The sequence below is a fragment of the Megalobrama amblycephala genome, linkage group LG15, assembly GCF_018812025.1.
Source record: "Megalobrama amblycephala isolate DHTTF-2021 linkage group LG15, ASM1881202v1, whole genome shotgun sequence".
Lineage (NCBI taxonomy): Eukaryota > Metazoa > Chordata > Actinopteri > Cypriniformes > Xenocyprididae > Megalobrama > Megalobrama amblycephala.
Window position 1 is genome coordinate 30525755 of NC_063058.1, and position 25667 is coordinate 30551421.

General features: G+C 41.1%; 1 protein-coding gene across 1 annotated transcript in view; it reads right to left on the reverse strand.

Annotated features, from left to right (window-relative positions):
* syt7a (synaptotagmin VIIa) overlaps nt 1–24957 on the reverse strand; it is a 152800-nt gene extending 127843 nt beyond the window's left edge. Inside the window, exon 1 of the mRNA XM_048158731.1 lies at nt 24829–24957. Within this exon, the coding sequence (XP_048014688.1) occupies nt 24829–24862 (34 nt within the window). The 5' untranslated portion in view covers nt 24863–24957. The remainder of the gene's footprint in view (nt 1–24828) is intronic.
* Nucleotides 24958–25667: the final 710 nt, after the last annotated feature.

A 25667-nucleotide genomic window follows, 5' to 3' on the forward strand; every position in this document is an offset into this window, starting at 1 on the left:
TAACATGCTGTTTACAGCTTCACTGACATCTAATGCTCTTCCCACAGCTCATACGGAGCCATAAAACCGCTTAGAGAGAGAAAGTAGAATCGGAAGGGATGGAGCACTTCAGGGATAGAAGTGACACATACGGGCCGAGTTAAGACGCGAGGGATAAATCTTACAGCAGGAGAGAATGGCTAAGTCAAATGTGTGAAGAGGAAGCTACTAGAAAGTACATTTACAATGTTTGCTAAGCCAAGCATCACTATTAGTACTGATTACAGAAGTAAAATGGGTTATGAACGACATTTCATGTTGTTTTGCTTTGTAACTTGGGTTTTAGCTATGTTAGTGTGTTTTGTAGTGCCGAATATATCCATTCATTTCATATATCGCACTCATTTATACCCATAATGCACTCTGATTTATAGTATACAACCAATGTACACTCGTTGACACTTTCCCATGATCAAGTGCAGAAAAAATATTTCTGCAATTTTTATTTTGCACATTTTTTTTCTTTTTTTGGTGAGTCATTAATTGCTAAAAATGTGTGCGTGTATATATATATATATATATATATATATATATATATATATATATATAGAGAGAGAGAGAGAAATAATATGTATATGGTCACTGATAAGGTAGATATAATTAATTTTGCAGTTTTATTAAGTGTTAACAATGACATTATGTTGTTTTTATAATCAATTAACATAAATTAATCAATTAACAAGATGGACAAAATTTGACACCAAAAAAGTCATTCGGTTTAACCAAAATTTCGGTTTCACCAAATGACACTTTTGGTTATACCGAATGACGATATTTTCAAACAATGCTAACAGGCTGATAGCTAGCTAGCTAGCAAAAGGGCAATCAAATATTTTATATTTAGTCCATGTTTTTAAAATATTACAACATTTTCCATGTTTTATAGCGGTTGTACCGAATGACCTGATGTTTCGGGACATGCGTATGATCAAGAGAAAACATGAATTTTTCAAATAGTTAAGACAGAGTTAGTTACTTTGCTTCACGACCATGTGGTCCTTTGCAGGTGTCTGAATGATGTCACATCCTGTCACATGATTGTTACGGTTCTGGTATCTTAGAAAACTCACGATGAAGGTAATAGCAGAAAATACAGTCTTTAATCCAACAGGAGAGCATAACGGGTTACACCAGTAACATCTTACATTATACAATGACTGACAAAGAACACAGAAAAGGCAGGAACTTAAATACACAAATAATGACTACTAAACGGGAACAGCTGACGAGACTTATTTAGAAACCATAATGACTAATGAGGACTAATGCAGACAAGACAGAACAGAGGTAAACAGAACATACACGTGACATTACGCCCCCCCCCCTCGGAAAGGCGTGTCCTCGCGCCGTAACAAAGTCTATAAAGAGAGAGGGTGGAGGCTTCGGTGGAGGGCGTGGAGCTGTTGACCGACAGCAACCTGGAGGAGTAGACCACGGGCACCATGGTGAAGTTGACGGTGGGAGGAGCCAGGGTGAGATCCTGACTGCAGAGGCGGACGAAACCCTGGAACCAATCAGCGGTGACGGATTCATGGTGAGTGGAGGCGCCGGCGCCGGCGGAACGTAGTGGCTGACGGACCTAGGCGACATCGCAGGCCTGGAAGCCTGGCGTGAGCTGCTGGCTCGCGGGACCGAGGCGATGATGGGGACTTGGATGACCGGGGTGACGAGGGGGCGAGTGAGCACGACGGGGAGGTCGGAGGAAGGGAGGAGCCCGATGACGCTGTAGGGGTGCAGGGTTCTGGCGCAGCTGGAATCCCGGAAGTCCGTAGCGGAAGCTGGGCGTCGACCGCCGGAGGCCGACCTGGAGTAACGAGTGAGCCCAGCGGAGCATCCGGACAGACGGGCCACAGAAACGTTGAGGGAGCAGTGAGCCGAAGCGATGGTGACGGGCTGACGGGTCGAGATGGAGACGTGGGCCTGGAGGCCCGAAGTGGAGGTGGGGACTCGGTCTCAAGCCAAGCTGATGGAGGTGATGCCCGAGGCGAAGAGGATGAGCCGCACAGTGTGAGCGGCGGGGACAGAGCCGAGGAGCTTGACGACACCCGTGGTACCAACAGATCCTGGGGACTGGCCGTGACCAGTGATGGAGATGGGATCAGGAAGTCAGGCAGGGAAACGGACAGAAGATCTCCAGACGGGACCGAAGCATCCAGATAACCGGACGGGACCGGCAAAGACGAGGAGGATTCGGGGGTGTTGGACTTGGGTGGGAATTGGATCCGCGGACCACAGATCAATCAGGTCTAGATCTGCTTCTGGCTCTGCGATGGACTGACCCGCTTGCATCGACTCCGGGGCTTTGATGTTCTCCGGTCTTGAAACAACCTCGGGCTCGCTGGCTGAGGGAAAGAGGCCGTCGTTGCGGAGGGTCCAGACCAGGTATTCCAAATATGGCCTGCTCTCCTGCTCTGGAGGAAGAAACGCAGCGCTGGTGAGTCCATCTTCGTTACTCAATTTGAGGGTCAGTCATTCTGTTACGGTTCTGGTATCTTAGAAAACTCACGACGAAGGTAATAGCAGAAAACACAGTCTTTAATCCAACAGGAGAGCATAACGGGTTACACCAGTAACATCTTACATTATACAATGACTGACAAAGAACACAGAACAGGCAGGAACTTAAATACACAAATAATGACTACTAAACGGGAACAGCTGACGAGACTTAATTAGAAACCATAATGACTAATGAGGACTAATGCAGACAAGACAGAACAGAGGTAAACAGAACATACACGTGACAATGATATTGACCGCATGATTTGATCGAAAATGGTCACTTTATATTGGTTACTCCAAATGACATCAATGAAATTCATTTTTCCGGACATTATTTCTAATAACAAAGCAACGACTTCTAAACATAATTTTAATACCATTTTGCACTATGTTGAAATATGATGTTATAAAATCATGGCAGAATAAAAAGCATATACATTTATTACATTTTAAGATATTTTAATCACAAATGAACGGTTGGACGGTTAAACCGAATGACCTTTTGACACTTCGAAATCTTTAAAATACCTTTATATGGAGCAAAATATAATTAAAACCTTTTGAATTCAATAAAAGAGATCTGGTTGTACTGCCTTACATACTTTGTGTATCATATCTTTGTTTTTTATTATTATTATTAAGGCCTTTGGTCAAAAAAATGACATCACGTCATTGACCCATATACAAAACGTACATACACACAGTGGTAATTACTGAAAGACAGAATGAGGACTAATGGCCAACGAAGGACAAAAGAGAAATAATGAGAGTTTGTACATGATTGCTGATGTTCTGCATTAGCATCAGATCTGGCTGATTTTCCCAGGCGTGCACGTGGCTGTATGTATGTGCAGTATGACGACAATTCTAGGTCAAGAGTAAATATCCTTTGTAGTCGGCTTCATGAGTGTGTGCGAAACAATAGCTTGAGCAAATATACTCAGCAATAAGGGTGTGTTATCTGATGAAATCTCAACAAGAGCTTCATGGAAGAGTACCTGGTGCCCCGCCCCTTTTCCATCACACGAGGTGCCCTGCTGAACAGGAAATGTATGTATAAAATAACATTTAAACAACATGTGCTACAGCAGATCAGTATCGAGCCTCCTGTTAAAATCCTATATAATGCAGAGATGAATCCGAATTGAATGCAAGTTAAATATGAACTGAATGTGAGATAAATCTGAATTTAATGCTAATTAAATTTGAATAAGATGCAGTACAGATTTGATTCAATTACAATTTCATACAGATTCAATTCAGATTAAATATGAATTGAATCTGCATTAAAAAAAATCTGAAGTGAATATGAATCAAATGTGTACTGAATCTTAAATTAGAATCTAATCTGATCTGAATGTGAATTTAATCTGAATTTGATGTGTATAAAATCCTAATTAAACAGGAATATCTGAACTGAATTAAATCAAATCTTACACTTTTCCCTGTTTGCTGTCTTTGACGTCACAGTTCAGAGTCACTAGTGAAGGGTTCATGACTGTGCACGTTTTTGTGGTGCCATTAGTGTTGTCATGATGTCATTTCCTGTGGATCTAAAGTATGCACCAGCCAAGCAGCTTCCATTTGCATGAATGGGAATGCTAATGTATTGCTCCCTCCAGGTATTACAGACCCCCTTGGTGCCAAACATGGATGAGAGGAGATTGAGAACAGAGCTGCCCAACTGGTGTCGGATCAAGAGAAGGAACAAACAGTGACATGCAAATGTGTGTGTGCGTGTTTTCTCTAGGATTTGGTCTGTTTCGACCATATTGTGCCTGTTCTTCTGGTTTTTCCTATCTGTGTTCACATCTGTGTGTGTTCATTTATCTTTCATTTTAATTATAGGGAGGATAACAGCAGTGTGTGTGCAAACAGTGAACAAACACATACACTCCCGCCAAGTGCTTTCAGGATGGTGAAATCTCTTTATATGTCGTCTGTTCGCTTGTGTTGTCGTGCATCATGTGTGTTTCACTTCACATGTCAGCTGTCTGACCGACACTCCACTGTTTTTCCTTCTATACTTTTAATTCTGACCACCAGGGGGCAACAGAGTCCATTTTAGGGTCAGTGTGTCTTCAGAATCAATAACTAGCTGCATTTACAACAATGACAGACAAAGGCTACAACACTTAAAAACAAAACAACATGTGGCAATGCTCACATCATTTCAACTGCACCTGGTGGTTTTCTCAGACCAGATTTCCATTACGTTCATGACATCCTTCTTGATCTCTGTAATCTGGGATGCTTTACCAAAGGATTTATGGGAAAAGCCTGAGTTTGGGGCTTTTAAAAGTGCACTTCACAAAGTTTTTCCCAGTAAAGAAATGAATAGTACTTCAGAAAAATGTTTAAAAGTATATACACCTCACATGAGATACAGACTCCAGGCATATCATTGACCTACAAAATGTTTATTTTACATGAAGCGGTAGCCTCATGAGAGACTCCATTTTGAGATTGTTTACTTTATCTCAGCAACCTGACTAATATCAGACACTTTCGCTCACATATAATATATTAAAGTGGACCTATAATGCCTCTCTGGTGTCCCCAGAATGTGTCTGTGAAGTTTCAGCTCAAAATCCCCCACAGATCATTTATTATAGCTTGTCAAATTTGCCCCTATTTGGGTGTGAGCAAAAACACGCTGTTTTTGTGTGTGTCCCTTTAAATGCAAATGAGCTGTCGCTCCCGCCCCCTTTCCAGAAGAGGGCGGAGCTTTAACAGCTCAACAACAACAAAGCTGGAGAATCTCACGCAGCCAAAATGAGGATTGTCGGTAACGGTGTTCAGCCTTACATTGTTCAAACCGGAGTCGACACTGATGGAGAGACTCAGGAAGAAGTTATGACTTTTAGGACGTTTCTGAATGGTTAGTGGATAAATTTATGTAGTTGCTGTGGAGTTGATTCAACTCATCGACTAGCATGTGCCGTCATGTTAATCTTTTGTGCAAATCCAGCGTTGAATTAAAAGCAGCCCAACACGGCCTCACCCCCTTTGTTGCGTGTTCCCGGGGGCGGGGTTTATGTAAATTTTAGGGTTAGTGATGTCACTAACCCGTGAAGAAGCTCGTTGTAGTCCCTACCAACCATTTGTTGTAGTCCTTAAACATGGATTTCTATAAAAGAAAATATCTCCTTTTGCATTGAACTTTGAGCGTCGTAACTTCTACACACTAACTAAAGTTAAAAAAGGGAAATCATAATCAAGGACCCCTTTAATCATGGCTTACTGTAAATAGTGCATTTCTACAATGATAATGGTAGTTTAACTGTTGCAAGGTTGTGGGTTCAATTCCCAGGGAATCCATGAACTGATATAATGTAAACCTGTAATGCAATTTAATTGCATTGGGTAAAAGCATCTGCCAAATGCATAAATGTAAACATTTCTGTGACGTTACATCAGTGTTAGTATACTATAAGTCCAAGACTCCAGTGCAAATTACTGAAACTTTGCCCTATGATGGACTGCTTCTGTTAATGAGCAGGAATAATTGACTAAATAAATAAATAAATAAGCAAACCCCATTCTTTCAGCAGGGGTGCTGAAAATCATTATCACTTGCTAACTGCATCTATTCACGAAACGTATTTCTAGCGTCAGGACTCATTATTGCGTCTGAAGATCTATAAATAGACTCCTGTGAAAGCAATTATCCAGCAAACTGCAGGTATGAGGCTCGTGAGTGAGCCAACGGCAGGCCGGTGGGGAAAGTGAGAGGTGAGATTACTTAACGCAAGATCGTATGAACGACAGGCTTGTTGGAACCAAGCACACGTGAGCCGGAATATTTGGCCGTAGCAGTTTTCGAAAGGAATGACATTGAGGGCAGTCGTCGCAGAGAAAATCAAACTATAACAAGCTACCCGGAGGGGAAATTGAGAGCGACGGCCAGTTGACAGCAGTCAGTAAACAAACATGATGGAATTCGGAATGTTGGTTGTGTTCCATCATCCACCTGCTGCTCATTATGCACCCAACGCCTCCGAATATTCATAGAGACCATGAATATTTAACCATCCCCTCAATTGATTCTTATTGATAAACATTTAACAGGTGATCGCTGGGGACGAGTACAAAGGACAATGAGAAATGAATCTGTCAGGTCGTTTAAAGAGTGTAATGGCGTGCTTTTCTTTTGATCCCACCCCGCTGTCTCAGGCTCTTTATGTGACTGGTTTGTTACCAGGTGTATAGAAAGCAAGACAGGCATGATAGACAGATCGACAGATGGGTGAGTAGATGGACGGACAGACAGACAGACAGACAGATAGATAGATAGATAGATAGACAGACAAGCGGACAGATAGATAGACAGATAGATAGATAGATAGATAGATAGATAGATAGACAGACAGATAGACATTTGGATAGACAGATAGACAATAGACAGACAGATAGATGGATAGATGATAGATGGAGAAATAGACGACTGACAGACTGATAAACGATAGACAGACAGATAGACGATAGACAGAGAGATGGATAGACAGACAGATAGACATAGATGGATAGACAGATAGATGGATAGACACAGAGACGGATAGACAGACAGACGAATAGATGGATAGATGGATAGATGATAGACAGACAGACGGATAGACGATAGACAGATAGATGGACAGATAGACAGATAGATGGATAGATAGATAGATAGATGGGTGGGTGAGTAGATGGAAGGACAGACAGATAGACAGACAGATTAATAGAAAGATAGATGATAGACAGACAGACGGATAGATGATAGACATTAGGATAGACAGATAGACAATAGACAGACAGATAGATGGATAGATGATAGACGGAGAAATAGATGACAGACAGACTGATAAACGACAGACAGATAGACGATAGACAGACAGATAGATAGACAGACAGATAGATAGACAGACGATAGATAGACAGACGATAGTCAGACAGACAGATGGATAGACGATAGACAGAGAAATGGATAGACAGACATACAGATAGACATAGATGGATAGACACAGAGACGGATAGACAGACAGACGAATAGACAGATAGATGGATAGGTGATAGACAGACAGACAGAAAGATAGACAAATAAACGAAAGACATACAGACGGATAGACGATAGACAGATAGATAGACAGACAGACAGACAGACAGACGGATAGACGATAGACAGATAGACGGACAGACTAGTAGAGAGAACGAGAGACAGACAGACAGGCAAGAAGACAGAGAGAACGATAGATAGAACGATAGATAGATCGATAGAACGATAGATAGATAGATAGATAGATAGATAGATAGATAGATAGATAGATAGATAGATAGATAGATAGATAGATCGATAGAACGATCAATAGATAGATAGATAGATAGATCATTTATAATGATAAAAGGACATGTAGAGGAATGAAGGAATGAGCAGACTCTGAAGACATGGCACTCGTTCAGCACAATCTGTCCATCTCAACACATTGCCAGATTTTAACACACACACACACACACAAATCTCTTCTAACAATTTTGTTTAAACACACATGAAACTGATGAATTTCCAGTTTGCTGCATCATTTGTTATAAATGTCTTCTGCCTTTATAATTCTATATGCTGCTTTTGTGCATTGTTGAATACTGTATTATTTTGTTGAGGGTGTTTGTTCATCGGTTCATTAGCCTTCAGCTACACTCAGAGATACACTGTTCAGTTCAACCGCAGCTACAGCTGGCTGATGCAATATATATAAATCCTGTGCATAACATATATGACGTCCTATAAATAAACACAAACACACACACGCATGCCTCCATCAACTTACAGAGAAAGCACAACCTCACACACATTCAGCTTCTTTTCTCTTGCTCAGTGAAACACACACACACACACACACTCCCTCTTTCCACTTAGCACAAAAATATCAAACATGAATAGTGAGTCACACACACACGCTCTCTCCCGTTCTGTCTTCAGCCCTCTGGAGAGGCTCTCTGCTCTCCGGAGAGGCAAGTGATTAAAAGATTTTTTCCTGTTTTTCCTTTCACAGCTCCTCAAAAGCACAGCGCAAAACATGACAGGCCTTAACACACTCACACACACACACACACACACACACACACACACACACACACACACACACACACACACACATATGTGTGGTGGGGTGTGTGGTGGGTTTGTGATGTCATACCTCAATCATCTAGTTGTTGTCAATGTGCTGTTTGCTTGTTTTTTTGTTATCTTTTTAAACGCTACCTGGTTTTCAATCTTTGCTGATTATTTTGTCTCCCTTCACACTCTTCCCATTATTCCGCAGTTCTATTTACTTAGTTGGAGTTATCCAAAACAGGAGAAGAAAGAAATGGGTTAAAAACAACAACAAAAAAAAACTACCCAAAGACTGGGTTGTTACATCTGACCCAGGATCTGGGTAACACAAAAACTACCCAAGCATTGGGTTGTTACATCTGACCCAGGAGCTGGGTAACACCAAACTACCCAAACACTGGGTTGTTACGTCTGACCCAGGAGCTGAGTAACACAAAAACTATCCAAGCACTGGGTTGTTACGTCTGACCCAGGAGCTGGGTAACACAAAAACTACCCAAGCACTGGGTTGTTACGTCTGACCCAGGATCTGGGTAACACAAAACTACCCATACACTGGGCTGTTACGTCTGACCCAGGAGCTGAGTAACACAAAAACTACCCAAGCATTGGGTTGTTACATCTGACCCAGGATCTGGGTAACACAAAACTACCCAAACACTGGGCTGTTACGTCTGACCCAGGAGCTGGGTAACACCAAACTACCCAAGCATTGGGTTGTTACATCTGACCCAGGAGCTGGGTAACACAAAAACTACCCAAGCATTGGGTTGTTACATCTGACCCAGGAGCTGAGTAACACAAAAACTACCCAAGCATTGGGTTGTTACATCTGACCCAGGAGCTGGGTAACACCAAACTACCCAAACACTGGGTTGTTACGTCTGACCCAGGAGCTGGGTAACACCAAACTACCCAAACACTGGGTTGTTACGTCTGACCCAGGATCTGGGTAACACAAAACTACCCAAACACTGGGCTGTTACGTCTGACCCAGGAGCTGAGTAACACAAAAACTACCCAAGCACTGGGTTGTTACGTCTGACCCAGGAGCTGGGTAACACAAAACTACCCAAGCACTGGGTTGTTACGTCTGACCCAGGAGCTGGGCAACACAAAACTACCCAAGCACTGGGTTGTTATGTCTGACCCAGGAGCTGGGTAACACAAAACTACCCAAGCACTGGGTTGTTACGTCTGACCCAGGATCTGGGTGACACAAAAACGACCCAAACACTGGGTTGTTACGTCTGACCCAGGAGCTGGGTGACACAAAAACTACCCAAACACTGGGTTGTTACATCTGACCCAGGAGCTGGGTAACACAAAACTACCCAAGCACTGGGTTGTTACGTCTGACCCAGGAGCTGGGTAACACAAAACTACCCAAGCACTGGGTTATTACGTCTGACCCAGGATCTGAGTAACACAAAACTACCCAAACACTGGGTTGTTACATCTGACCCAAGAGCTGAGTAACACAAAACTACCCAAACACTGGGTTGTTACATCTGACCCAGGAGCTGAGTAACAAAAAAACTACCCAAGCACTGGGTTGTTACGTCTGACCCAGGAGCTGGGTGACACAAAACTACCCAAACACTGGGTTGTTACATCTGACCCAGGAGCTGAGTAACAAAAAAACTACCCAAGCACTGGGTTATTACGTCTGACCCAGGATCTGAGTAACACAAAACTACCCAAACACTGGGTTGTTACATCTGACCCAGGAGCTGAGTAACACAAAACTACCCAAACACTGGGTTGTTACATCTGACCCAGGAGCTGAGTAACACAAAAACTACCCAAGCACTGGGTTATTACGTCTGACCCAGGACCTGAGTAACACAAAACTACCCAAACACTGGGTTATTACATCTGACCCAGGAGCTGAGTAACACAAAAACTACCCAAGCACTGGGTTATTACGTCTGACCCAGGACCTGAGTAACACAAAACTACCCAAACACTGGGTTATTACGTCTGACCCAGGATCTGAGTAACACAAAACTACCCAAACACTGGGTTGTTACATCTGACCCAGGAGCTGAGTAACACAAAACTACCCAAACACTGGGTTGTTACATCTGACCCAGGAGCTGAGTAACACAAAAACTACCCAAGCACTGGGTTATTACGTCTGACCCAGGACCTGAGTAACACAAAACTACCCAAACACTGGGTTATTACATCTGACCCAGGAGCTGAGTAACACAAAAACTACCCAAGCACTGGGTTGTTACATCTGACCCAGGAGCTGGGTGACACAAAACTACCCAAACACTGGGTTGTTACGTCTGACCCAGGGTCTGAGTAACACAAAAACTACCCAAGCACTGGGTTGTTACGTCTGACCCAGGATCTGGGTAACACAAAAACTACCCAAACACTGGGTTGTTACGTCTGACCCAGGATCTGGGTAACACAAAAACTACCCAAACACTGGGTTGTTACGTCTGACCCAGGGTCTGAGTAACACAAAAACTACCCAAACACTGGGTTGTTACATCTGACCCAGGAGCTGTGTAAAACAAAAACACTGGAAAAATAACCCAAAAAATTACCCAAAAGGTGCAACCCAGGACTTGGGTAGAAAAAATAACTCAAGATTTTTTAGAGTGAAGGAGTGGAAAGAAAAGGAGACGAGACGAGACGAGTTGAGAAAGGAAAAGGAAACGAAGAGAGAAGAGATTCTTTTATGCTGCTTGTATTGAACCAAGGGATGGTTGTATAACACGCTGCATCCGTTAAAGCACACGTCTTGTGCGTTCACACACACACACACACACACACACAGGCACATATATGGCGACATGTAGTTGTATGACGTAAGCCTTTCATGTCTCTGCAACTCCCTGTGCTCCTCTCATCATCAGTAAACCTGCTCTCACCTCTGTCTCACCTCTGAGTTTGCAAACCTGCTCAATCTGATGGTCCGCTCTCGCTCAGACACACATTCGCCCGCTCTCCTCTACATGACCTTGACTGAAGTATCACTCCAGGGGGCTTCGCTCGCTCTCCTTCTCTCCGTCATTCTGTCATGCACATTTTGACATATTAATCCTGCTTCAAAAACTTTAAATTGTATGAGAGTCTGGAGATGAGATGAGACGAGAAGAGAAAATGAGTGGTGAAGAGAATAGACAAAAAGCTAGAGGTTAGGCAAGGCTAGACTACAGGATGAGAGATGAGGCAGAAAAGTAGTCCAGCTGAAAACAACTGAGAAAAAGCATTAAAAGAAGAGAAGAAATGAAAAGATAACAAGAAGAGACAAGACTAGACTTGATAAGAGATCAGAGGAGAAAAAACAGAAACAGAAAAGAGAAAAGAAGAAAGGATAGGAGAAAATGGTGATGAGATGAGACGAGGAAATGAGACAAGGCTGAGAAGAAACTATCAAACAATGGTTGAGGAAAGACAAAAGCGACAAAAGAAATGATGAGACTTGACAAAGAAACTGAAGAGAAAATGAATCATGCTGAGACAAGACAAGAATACGAGTTGTATGACAGAGAAACGAGCAAACAATTGAGGTGAGATGAAATGAGAAAAGGAGAAGGGAAAACAGAGGACAAAAGAAAAAAGGAAAGGAGACAAGATGAGAAAAGAAGAACAAAGGTGAGGCAGAGAAGAAACAAGCAACCAATAGTTCAGGAAAGACTACATGAGAAAAGAAAGGAGTAAAGTAGATGAGACAAGATGAGAAAAAAAGAGAAAATGCGTTGTGTTGAGACAAGATGAGAAGAAAGACGGGAAGAGAAGAAACAAGCGAACAATAGCTTAGGAAAGAAGAAATGAAAAAGAAGAGACAAGAAAATGGGAGGTGAGTAAAGTAGAGAAGAAATGAGAGGTAAGTGAAAAGAAAGAAGTAAAAAAAGGTCAAGTTATAACTGAGACCAACCCAGAAGCATAAGGAAGACGAGGCGAGAAGAGACGAGACGAGTGCAGGACACAACAGAATGGAACATAACAGAATGGAACGCCATTGAATAGAATGGAACTGAACTGAACAGAAGAGAAACTGTGGCTGAAGCGTCTTCCGCCTCTTTCTGAATGACAAGTGAGTCTGGACCAAACCCAAGTCCACTCTGCTGGAGTGCTGCGGTCCCTCTTTTAGACTGAATTAATACACTCGCTCTTGTCAGATGAATGATTTCAGCTCAAACCATGCTTACAGAGCTGGAGTCAAATTAAGAGGGTCATCTCCATAACTCTGCACAGGACATCTACATCATAACGGCTATATGAAGACCAGAAGACAATCATCTGATTTCACATGCATTCATTTGTCTATAGGTTTTCATTTTGCATGCTTCAGTACTGACTTCTGACAAGAATATGACCTAAAATCTCCCCCTCCGTCTCATTCGGTGCCACGGAGCTGAACGTGAGGCTATTTGAGGAGCACACAGACTCTATTTCAGGTGCCCTCACACAATGGCTGTAATTAGCTCCCGTTGTAGTATGTGCGAGATCTCACCACCAGCTCTTTACGCCGAACAACATGGGTCACGTAAACAAAGAGCTGCTAGCATCACAAAACAGACGTCTCATAATGCCTATTCTTCATGTCATTTTACCGGGGTGGTTTTCCTGCTAATGAAAATGGAGTACGATCACACACACATTTTCCCCTCTCTCTCTCTCTCTCTCTCTCTCTCTCTCTCAGCTATCCATTTAAATTACACCCATCCAAACAGACTCGAGCATTAGTGTGGACTCACAGGAGTCGTTTTGTCTCGATCCTGCCAACTGCATCTCGTCCAAACGCAAGTGGGACACACCCAGGGCTGCAAGACGGGCCAGACGCTGGCAATAAGACTTCAAACTAAATACAACTGATATTGAGCAGCAAATCCCCACAACTACTTCAACTTTCTGTAGCTAAAACATTAGAACATGATGTTTGAAACGCCAAGGTCATAAACTACGTTCACACTGTCAGTCCAAATCCGATTATTTGTGTATCCGATTGGAATCTGATCAAAAATTATTGACTCTTGAGTCCACACTGTATATCTGTTCAGATCCGATTTGTGTGTCCCATGCCACTCCTTCATTTTCTGGAATATCTGCATTGGTTTCTATGGCAATGGCATTGCGTTGGTAGGTATACGCCAAAAACAACAATAACAACCGCATGTTCCCCATAACAATGTCTGATGTTTATGTTTTGCATGGTGTGAAAAAGTGATGTAAACCATGCAAAATCTGATCAGAGAGGTCAGATCTGAAATGGATTTCCAGAAATGTGAATTTGAATAGGATTTCAAACCACATATGAACATAGCTCAAAATGGATTTTTTGCCATTCACACTTGAAATCTGATCCGATTTCAATCAGATGTGCACAAAAATCAGATTTGGACTGACAGTCTGAACAAGGCTCTAGGTTTGATTTCAAGGAAATGTAGGAACTTATAAAAGTTTGAATGCAATGTAAGTCGCTTTGGATAAAAGCATCAGCCAAATGCATAAATATAAATGTAGAATTTGCGTTTACATATCTGAATGACGCGATTACAGTACACACATCATATTTGGTGTTGCATATAATTGATAAAAGCCAATAAAGGAAATAAAATTACCTAAATAAAATGCCATACCCATATATAATAAGACTTTTTGCATTCAGTGCTCAGGAAAGTTTGTAACGTGATGTTCTCCAAGTTGTTTTTCGACCACATAAAAGCCATTTGATTGGGCGTTGAAACAAATATCACCGATGAGACGTGTGCATACTATTTTGCATACTTCTGCACTAATCTACACCATTTTGTAGCATAAATGGTGCGAGTAATGTGCATGAAGCATTCATTTAAACACATCCGTCAAGTGTCAAATTTGAGAATTTTTGGCAGAGTTTATAGTGTAAGTGCATCGAGACAAAATAAAATGTTTGTATCTTCCACGCAAGATAAATCAAGTTGATGTTTTCAATCAGAGATGGTGTTATTCAAAAAACCAACCAAAGGGCGTTTAGCTTTCATGCTGTTGTATGAATTTCTTTCTTCTGCTCAACACACAAAAAAAGATATTTTGAAGAATATGGGTAACCAAACAGTTGACTTCCCATTGACTTCCATAGTTTGAGGCCCATCACCTGTTTGGTTATTGACATTCTTCAAAATATCTTCTTTTGTGTTCAGCAGAAGAAAGAAATTCATACAGTTTTGGATCAACTTGAGGGTGTGTAAATGATGACAGAATTTTCATTTTCGGGTGAACTATCCCTTTAATTTAGCTTGACAAGAACTGCTTTTAGTGCTGATCTATTGACAGCATTTATGATTTTATGTTGATTGCTGCAGAAAATAATTTTGAACAAGTCACAGTTACAGTAAAGCACTTAAATTGACGTACACAGAGCCAAGCACTTTGAGGGTCTAAAAGTAGATATGCAAAGCTCATATTCTTGTTAAAAGCATTTAAAAAGCACTTGTACGTCATTGTCTAAACCATCCTTTTTTGCGACTGAACTACTGTTCAAGGCAGATGAATTTCTGGTAATGTACAGTAATTCGTGTGCAGTTTGCTTTTGGTATTCTTGCACAACGGTATCATGCGAAAATGTTCATAATATGAGATAATATTATTATATAACTTGAGACTAACCTTTGTATTCATGTATAATGCAAGTCTAAATGATAATTTTCATTATAAGTGCCTTCCTGTAACCATGAAACCAAACAATTACCAATTATATTCTGTGGTATACTTTGTGGGAAATAGATATCAAGCAACAATGTTGTTCTGCAAAGTCAGACCTCTCTTTCTCTCTCGCATGCTCTCCTTTCCATTGCTTGCTAATCACTTTGATGACTCTTACATCATAATCTAGATTGCTGCAAATTACATTAATGGCCACTGGTGCCACTGATTTGTGAAACAATAAATATTGCTTCAGAAGATATGATTTCTCACGAAAGATATATTTGCCATCGTGCACTGGGAGTGCTCGGGCCACTGTTTTGATTCAGTCCAACCCCAGGGTCGAAATTAGCATTAATCAATAAGGCAGACGGACCTTTAAGACTGCCATATCTGATAGCGATGGTTTCAGGCATTTTAAAGGGGACAAATTATGAAACAATTATTCCATTAAACCTGCACTTAAACTTCTCAAATTAAAAACTTCTGGACTCAGCGTCCTTCAGTGGAACACTCGTGACGGCGAATGCTGTTGCCATCACGACAACCGGAATAAAAAAATGTAAAACTTGGAAATCTGAAATATAACACGCTCAGTCATAAGGTCACATAGTTCTCTCTGTTCGTGTCGAGCATCTGTGAAAATAATTGAATTTTACTGCTGAAGAATGCATGAAAATGAACCTTCGCACTTCATTCAAGGTCATGCACGCACTCCCATTTGCCAATAAAATCAATCGCGTGACCGGCCTGTGACAGAAAACGCAACAGATCATTTCTAAAGAATGGTGAGCGGCCACATTTAACTTTGATGCACACGGACATATTCATTAGCTGACAATTTTGGCATCTAATATTCGTTATGATGAAGAGGCTCAAATTCACAATCAATTTCCTGTTTCTCATAAGAGCAGGGTAAGATCCAGCAGAGCTTAAAATCAATGCTCTTCCCTCTCACTTATCCTCTGTATAATAGCTCGGTACTGGTTTCCAATTACTCTCCCTTGTCGTCCGAGCTCAGGTACTGTGAGTAATATTCTACGGAATGACGGGTCAGAGGAGCGACTCTCAAAGGGTTCTGCGACCGTCTTCGACCTGGCTTTTCAAAGGTTTTTAAAAGCTCTCGAAGCTGGAAGTAATACATCTATGGGGGAACAATGGCTCTGTAGCTCTTTGGATGGTGTTGAGACATAATTATGACTATCTAGGGGTGTTTCAATTGCCAATGACTCTGTGTTTTTGAGTTCATTCAACTCATCCTTCTTTTGTAAAGTGTCTGACTGCTTTGGTGACTTTATCCTGACTTCAAAAACTGTAGCACTAGCAATTTCGGCAGAATGTGCACAGATTTTATTGGTTAAATGAAACAAATATGCTTCTTTTGTGAATGAATCAGGGAGAATATGAGACTCAAAGAGGCGCTAAATGAAAACGAAACGAATATTGTTCTTTAACAAACAACGCCATGATCAAATCACATCGAACTAAATGGGGTGTGTCTTTCGTTCAGTCCAAAACAAGTTCAAAAGGTATGCAAATAGCAATTTCTGAACATGTAAAAATGACTGATGAGCATACACAATTAAAATGAAGCTAATTGCCAGTAGCCAATTGGGAATGCTTTGCTTTGGCGTACAACTGGTTGCCCAACACTGTTAAATTATCAATTATCATATAACTCATAATTCATTTAAGCAGTCTATTGTTGTCTTTTTTTTTCTATGAATAGATAAAAAGCCAAGCTCAGCAGTCCCATAAATGATTAAAACAATAATAGATTGACACTATTTGTCTTTGCAGATTTGTAGACATGGCAGTTTTACTCATTTATATTATAATGAGACTTTTTGGTTGTGAATAATTGAGAAAGCTTCAGCAGTCAACCCCTGCTAGTAGATGCTATAACTACACCATTAAAGGATTAGTTCACTTCAGAATTAAAATTTGCATGTCATACAAGATGTTCTTGACTTTCTTTCTTCAGTGCAAAAGAAATTAAGGTTTTTGAGGAAAACATTCCAGGATTTTTCTCCAGTGGACTTCAATGGGGACTAAGGGGTTGTTGGTCCAAATTGCAGTCTACACGATCCCAGACAAGGAATCTAGTGAAACGATCTGCCATTTTCTAAAAAAAAAAAAAAAAAAATGATATACTTTTTAACCACAAATGCTCGTCTTGTACTGCTCTGCGATGCGCCACGCATTATGTAATCATGTTGGAAAGGTCAGGTACTGATCGTACCGATCCAGAGTCTACAAAGCGAACAAAAAAAGGTAAAACAACGATGTCGGACGATTTTGATGTTGGAGGAGAAAATGAGATACCGCGGTACTTCCACCTACGTCATGTGTGATCTTTCCAACATGATTACGTAATGCATGGCGCATCGCAGAACAGTGCAAGATGAGCATTTGTGGTTAAAAAGTACAGCATTTTTAACGTTTTTTAGAAAATGACCAATTGTTTTGCTAGATAAGACCCTTATTCCTCATCTGGGATCATGTAGAGCTCTTTGAAGCTGCACTGAAACTGACATTTGGACCTTCAACCCGTTGAACCCCAGTGAAGTCCACTATATGGAGAAAAATCCTGGAATGTTTTCATCAAAAACTTTAATTTCTTTTCGACTGAAGAAAGAAAGACATGAACATTTTGGAGTAAATTATCAGGAAATTTTCATTCTGAACTGAATGAATCCTTTAATTGGTCAAAAAGCATGTTTCTCAATTGACATCTATTAAAAATGTGCAATGTACAGGGGTTGGACAACGAAACTGAAGCACCTGGTTTTAGACCACAATCATTTATTATGATGGTGTAGGGCCTCCTTTTGCAGCCAATACAGCATTATTTCGTTTTGCGAATGAGACATAGAAGTCCTTCACAGTGTCCAGAAGGATTTTGAGCCATTCCTCTTCCAGAACAGTGTCAATATGTAATGCTGGTGGAGAAAACGTTTTCAGACTTGCTTCTACAAAATACCCCAAAGTAGGGCTGGGCGATATATCGCATGCGATTGTTACGCGCATTTCGTCAGTAAAGCCGGTTCCCTGATTACCGCTAAATCGCCATCACCTGCTTTCAAATGGAGCGGCATTTAATAGACAGAGCCGTAGTTCACTGACAAGCTACGCAATATCGCGTTCATTATCAAAGGCGATTCATCTGCGATATGAACGCGATATTGCGCGGCTTGTCAGTGATCTACGGTTCTGTCTATTAAATGCCGCTCCATTTGAAAGCAGGTGATGGAGATTTAGCGGCAATCAGGGAACCGGCTTTACTGACGAAATGCGCGTGACAATCGTATGCGATATATATTGGTCAGCCCTACCCCAAAGTGGCTCAAAACTATTCAGATCTGGTGACTGTGCAGGCCATTAGGTGCACATGGTCCTCCAGAATGGTTTGGTAGTCCTTGGCAGTGACAGCCATGAAGCACAGTAGGGATATCACAGCCCAAACCATCACTGTGCCTCAGTCCGGGTGTTGAGCTTCTCCACACCGTAACTCCCACGGATGTGAGAAAAACAGTAAAGGACTCATCAGAGAACAATACATGTTTCACATTGTCCACAGCCCAAGATTTGCACTGTTGGCACCAATGAAACTGATATTTAGCATTGGCATGAGTGACCAAAGGTTTGGCTATAGCAGCCGGACCATGAATATTGACTCTGGAGCTCCAGACAAACAGTTTTGGTGGAAACAGGAGAGTCGAGGTGCGCATTTAACTCTGCAGTGAGTTGGGCAGCTGTGGTTTTATGTGGGTTAGTACCTGGACATCCCTTTCAGACACTTCCTCTTGGGTCGACAGTTACTCCTGTTGGATGTGATTCGTCCTGCGTGGTGGTATGCCAACATTGCCCTGGATACAATAGCTCTCGATACACAAAGACTTGCTGTCCTAGTCACAGATGAGCCAGCGAGACGCGCACCAACAATGTGTCCTCTTTTGAACTCTGATATGTCTCGCATTATGTTGTGTGGATTGCAATATTTTATGTATTGCTCTGCTAATTCAACCTGAAGGAATGTAAAATCAGTGAAGATTGGCCATCAGGCCGTGCATATATCCAGTTTCTCAGTTTAATTGTCCAACCTCTATACAAGCAATATTTATATTGCAAAAGATTCATTATACTGTATTACACTAGATGTTTCACCAGTGTCAGATCTTTTTGGAGGGTGTTTAACAGAATAAAATGGATTTTTCTATAAAATGTACAACGTAAAAAAATGAGTGCACATGGCAGCATCCAGATCAATCCTCCATTGAATTGAATGTGAATGCAAACTTATTGATGCAACCTACTGAAATAAAACCAAAAGACTCAAACCAAAATGAATGAAAATCCACAATACAGCTACATGGAGCTACTGCGTAACATTCACAACGAGGTCTTGGCCGTACAGTGTTTAGTGAAATACGCTTAGTCCAAGGATTTAAGATCTGTATTGGTGGCAATTAACGAGCAAACGCTGTTGATTTGATGCTGCAATCGCGCAATACTTAAATACAGCTGTTCATCAAGAAAAGTCTATGGCAGCACAGACAGTTTGTCTCTTTTTATTTCTTTCTCTGTTTGTCTGTGTCTCTCCATCGCTCTCTCTTTTTCAGATCAACAGGATTGCATGAATAATGCATGAACTGTCAATCATTTCAGCACATTATACCCCTCCTGTCATCTTCTGTGCCTCGGTGACACATCCATATTTACACACATACACTTTTTTTCACCGTTTGGTCCATTCCCTCACTTATCATCTGCAATCTGTCCACTTCTTCACTCAATACAGTCACACACACACAAACCTATCCAGCATGAGGGGCCAGTTGGACATGATAAATGAAAACCAATTCTTGAACTTTTACATTTAGTCACCCAATCTTTAATATTTGGTCCATCCTTGTGAGTGGCTCCATATATCAATGACATCAATCGAAGAAACACACACGGATGCAATAATCAATAATGGACCTGATTTTGTTTCTTCATTCCCTAAACTGTATTGATAAAGCCCTATAGAAGCAATCAATGGCTGCAAGGCACTCCACACAAGAGGTTTGCTTTGTTCAAAGCTCCAATCAAATCACATTTGCATTATCATCTGTATTTCATAAAAACGAGTCATTAAAGGAAGAGTAACAAGCATGAAAGTTAAATATGTCTCATAGGAACAGTAGGAGTGGGGGTGAGGCTCCAGATTGTGTTTACACTTCTTTACAGTCTGTTAGTGATATTCGTTCTTCTAAACAAGTTATCTCAAATATCTATCTCATTGACGTTTTTAATCAAACGCAATTAGTAGGTCATAAACCCACTGTTGTGATCATGACGTTTGCAAAAACATCTCTATAATAATGACCTAGAAACATGTCAACTGTAATAAAGCTTGTTCCGCTTTGAAACGTGTGTAGAATTAAAGTGCACGGCTACACAAAATCACCTGCCAAATACTTTGTCAATTATCTCCATCAATCACAACCAAATCAATTAAACCATCAACAAACAACGTGCGAAGGCTTTCGGTTACCCGACTGAAGGTAAATCCCGGCTGAGTGAGTGCACCTGCTGATTCATTGTGTACTAATGGTGGTTTGTTTGTGAAAGAATGGCTGCATCCGAAATCGCATACTTCCCTACTATATAGTAGGCCAAAAACAGTATGTGACAAAAGTAGTATGTCTGAATTCACAGTACTCATTAAAGAGTAGGCAAAAAGTACCCAGGTGACCTACTACTTCTGGAGAGATTCTTAAGTGTGCACTTTACTATCCCATTAGGCCACGGGAGAATATCTGTGAATGGCGGTGAAGCGACGTGAAACGCTTTTTAGGTCACATGAAAATGATAACATGGTGAATGTAGTATGTTTGGATTACATTCATAGAACATACTTTTTTTAGCAGTCGTGATGTAATTACTTATTCAGAGTAAGTACCTTCTCAAGAGAGTTTGCGATTTTGGACGCAGCCAATCGGTGTTTAAAATTAATCTTTTAAGTGAACGAATCGTTCTTGTTCAATTCGATGCTCTGGTTTCATGAAGCTTTCCTGACCATAGCACGAACCAATAGCATTCGAGCGCATTCTCTGAAGGAGCATTTCATTGGTTGAACAGACTGAAGGAATTCACTAAACGAGTCAGTGTTTAATCTGAAGAGAAGCATTGAATAAGACATCTCTTGTAAACGAAAATGAACAAACTGGGACGTGAACAAAATAAACAAGTGATATTGGAAAATCCTTATGATGATTAGACACTGTTTATCGAGTTTCTTAGGCCGTGTGTCCACCAAAGAGTTTTTTCCAAGGCTTGCATATTTTTCCAATTGTTTTCAATGGGAGCGCCACATTTTTAAAATGCCAGGTGCGTAACGAGGCACTGAGGACGTATTTTACCGGTGTTGTGCTGAATTCTGACTAGAGCTGTCAAACGATTAATCACGATTAATCGCATATGTATTTATATGTATTTATTTATATTTTTTTATAATTTATATTATATATAAATACATTTTTTGTACATAAATAACATATTTATATTTATATTATGCAAACTCAAACTTTTATTTTGTATGCGATTAATCGCGATTAATCGTTTGACAGCCTAATTCTGACCCCCGCCAAATTCTGACCCCCTTGTATTGGTAGGTTTAGGATTAGGCGTGGGGGAGGGGTTAGGATTAGGGGTGGGGTTAGGATTAGGCAATCAGGTAGTGACTTCAACGAGGGGGGTAATAATTTGGCAGGGAGTCGAAATTCGGCACAACACCAGTTACCGAGAGTTAAAGAATGTTCAACTTTGAGTAAAACGCAGTGCTCATCTTTCACTTTGTACCCAGCCATCCAATCGCAGTGGAGGAGGGGCGGGACAAATACAACACAGACCAACGTCAACAGATGACAACAACAAGCATAATAGCTCTTTAAAAGAGCAAGAGCAAATAATACATTGCATTGACATTTTACATAGAAACAGTACCGAAACAAACTATCTGTGAAATGAGATACTAGAAACACTTCCGCGGATATTCTATATCATAGCAAGCAAAGCATCTCAACAGCTCTCAAGCGCATACAGCTTGGCGTTTTCAGCAGAGCGCCTAGCGTTTTCAGCTGGCTAAAAACGCTTTGGTGGACACACAGCCTTGGGGTACGCTTACACGACAACGACGTACTAAAAACAGAAAGTTTTTTCCTTTGCGTTTTTCACGTACAGATTTACAAAACGATCTCCGTTCACAAGGATCCGCTAAAAAAACGACTTAAAACGCTGTATTCTGCTGCCAGGCCAGTAGATGGCGATGTCACATTGTTAAAGGGGCTCTATGTAAGATTTTTAATTTAATAAAGCATAAAAATACCCGATATGTTTGCAGATTTTTAGGAAACATGCTAAGTTCACCTACTTGTTTCTCAGAAAAACAATGCTACAGCCAGATATTCTACTTTGAAAATGTGCGTTCCGTGACGGAATGTCTGTCTTTGTTCTGGTCTGTGCAAAACCACGTGCTGCCAGTTAATCCAATAGTATTTCGACACCACAGGTTGCCAGTTGGCGGAAAACACTGCGTATTGCAACCATGGAAACCAGCAAATAAACTGGGGCAGAGAATCGCAGATTCTACCTGACCTAAAAAGCCTCTGAATCCATCTAAATAACTCTATGAACGACAGCATATTAAAACAGATAAATCAACTCATCAGCTTACAGTGTTTAAGTCTCTTCAGCTTTTATTGTGAATCGCGCACCCTATTGTTGCTGGCAACCCGCGTCTTTGAACGAGGGGGCGGGCCAAACGATATTTTGAATTTGGACTGCAGTACCTATTTTGAACACTGGGTGTCATTCCTACATAGACCCCCTTTAGGAATCACTACGCACCTATAGACTGAACACGTAATACGCATGTGCATGACGTTACCGTTTTCACAAATTCGCATTTTTGTTGTTTACATGGAGACGATAACGGTATCGTTTTTAAAAACTTTCACTGTGAAACCCGTTTTCAAACGTTTGCATTTTCAGGCCCCCAAAATGCGATTGTCGCAATAAACAGCCAAAACGCATAAAAAGTTTTACGTTTTTAGTTGAAAACGGTGCCGTGTAAACGATCCCTGTGAACATCTGCAAACAAGCACAGTTTATTACAACACAACAAGACTGTCTCGCTCAAGGAAATTACTCAAAATGACGCTCATAACAGACAAAAGATACGGTTGTGTCGCCACCTACAGGCTGAATTCACTTCTAAAAGATTTGAATCACTGAGATGAATCTAGTGTGTACATGTTCTGTTAACCTTTTGGGATGAGGAAAAAAAGCAAAACCTGACTGAACCTTCTCATGGGGATTGTTGACAAATTGACTAAATTATGTCTTAATTAGAATTACATAACAGTAATTATGATAACCTTCCAAGCAAACATGGAACATTTCCTTTTACAGTAGCCTATGTGGTGTGATCCTGTTTGGTTATTTTAGGGAACAACGTTCAAGCATCGTTCGATTTATTACGAACACAGATGTTCATTAAATAAAGTGGAACTATACAAATTCGTGTTTGTGGGATACACAAGTACATTTGAAGGTGTGTGGGGAAAAATCAAATTAAACACCTTTTCAGTGGCGCGTTTGTCCATCACATTAGCCTGATATTTGAGCACCTTTCCTTTCCAAACCCCCACAGTTTCATTCACGCTACGGTTATTATCTTCTCACGGCCATTACCGCATATCAAACACCGTCTTTTGCTTTCTGGCTCTCGGTAGCAGCAGGTGTTGCTGGCGGAGTCCGAACGCGCCTCCACTCTTAATTCCAGTCACCTCCGTTCCGGAGCCCCGAAGCGAATTCATTTACCGTGGGAGGGACACCGGGGAAAATTGTAGTGGACACCCAGTGAATTCACGGGGAATCACGCTTCGGAAACACGTGGGAGAGCTGACACAAATAACAGCCCACGATACCCCAGCAAAACGCCCACGGAATCATCAAAAAGATTCACAATAACACAAAGATTCGCGTGTAATGATGCGGATAACGAGGCACCTTCTAGCCTGCTTTGCGATGCTTTGACCTTGTGTTTTAGTCATTTGTCCTTCCTCAAGTCTCTTCATGTGAGGATCTATCAAGGACGAAGCGCACAACAAGTAGCTCTGATTGATCCTTCGATAAGAGAGCGTGCACGTATCATTATGCAACACCAGATCTCCATGGGACCTCAAATCAAAGTTATATATCAAATACAGCATGCAACAGTAATCGCTGTCAACGCGAATGCCCTGAGAGCGCGTGACAATGTCAAACAGTCATTAGTGCGCGAGCGCGCGCTTGTGTGTGCGCTGGACAATGATGTAAAACAAGGGGGCAAAGAAGTGATGACCCCGTGACAGGTGCTTACGATGCGACCGTGCCAGCTACATCACCCCCAAAACCCCCTCGCGTCACCCCACTAGACCTGTCCGCGCCACAGGCGCCAGTCCAAGGTGAGAAGATACTCCTACAAGTTTAATGGCAACAGAAATAAAAGCACTCACCTTTGCTGTACTCCTCCTCCCTGTTCAGATACATGTCTGCAGATTGATGATGAACTCCTGGCTGGATGGTGTGACGTGATTTAAGTGCTTATTGTTACTCCACCGGGGAAACTCTTGCGGTTCCGTGAGTGTTTATTGTGTCGTTGCTCGGCGGAGAGTCCTCCCAGAATTACGCGCGAGCAGGTTGTCTGCACACATCTACTTTCTCTCTCCCTCTCTCTCTCTCTCCTTCCTCACACACTCACGGTGACGTGCTTTGAGACATTGCCCCGCGGGTGGGGTGGGCTGGGGTAGAGGATGCTTCATAGCTGTTATTGTGTCTATATGCTTCCACATATAACATCTATCAAAGCTTTGACAATTTCAAATGTTTTTACAAGCTCGGATCACGCAGCTTGAATGGTTTGAGCATGTGCAAAATGTCTGTGGAAGGCTGGCTTGAGATTTATTCATTAAAAATCAACTATAATCTATTTTTTTTTTTTTATTGCGCCAGTACTTTTAAATACTAGTAAGTAATTCTATAGTATCTTTTTATTATTATTATTATACAGAAAAGTCAACATAGTTTTCAATATCATTGGTACACTGTAAAAAGAATGGTTGGCTTAACTTAAAAAAGTAAGTTACCTGGTTGACTTAAATTTTTTGAGTTCATTGAAATAAAAATACAATGAAGTCGATTGGTTTAATCAACAGAAACTCAAGATATTATGTTATTTGAACTACATTAAGTTGATTTGACAAAAGAAAAATGTTATGATAAATAATGAAAATAATTTTTTACAGTGTATATGGGTCAATGATGTGACGGATCTTTTTTTGTCTTAACAATAATA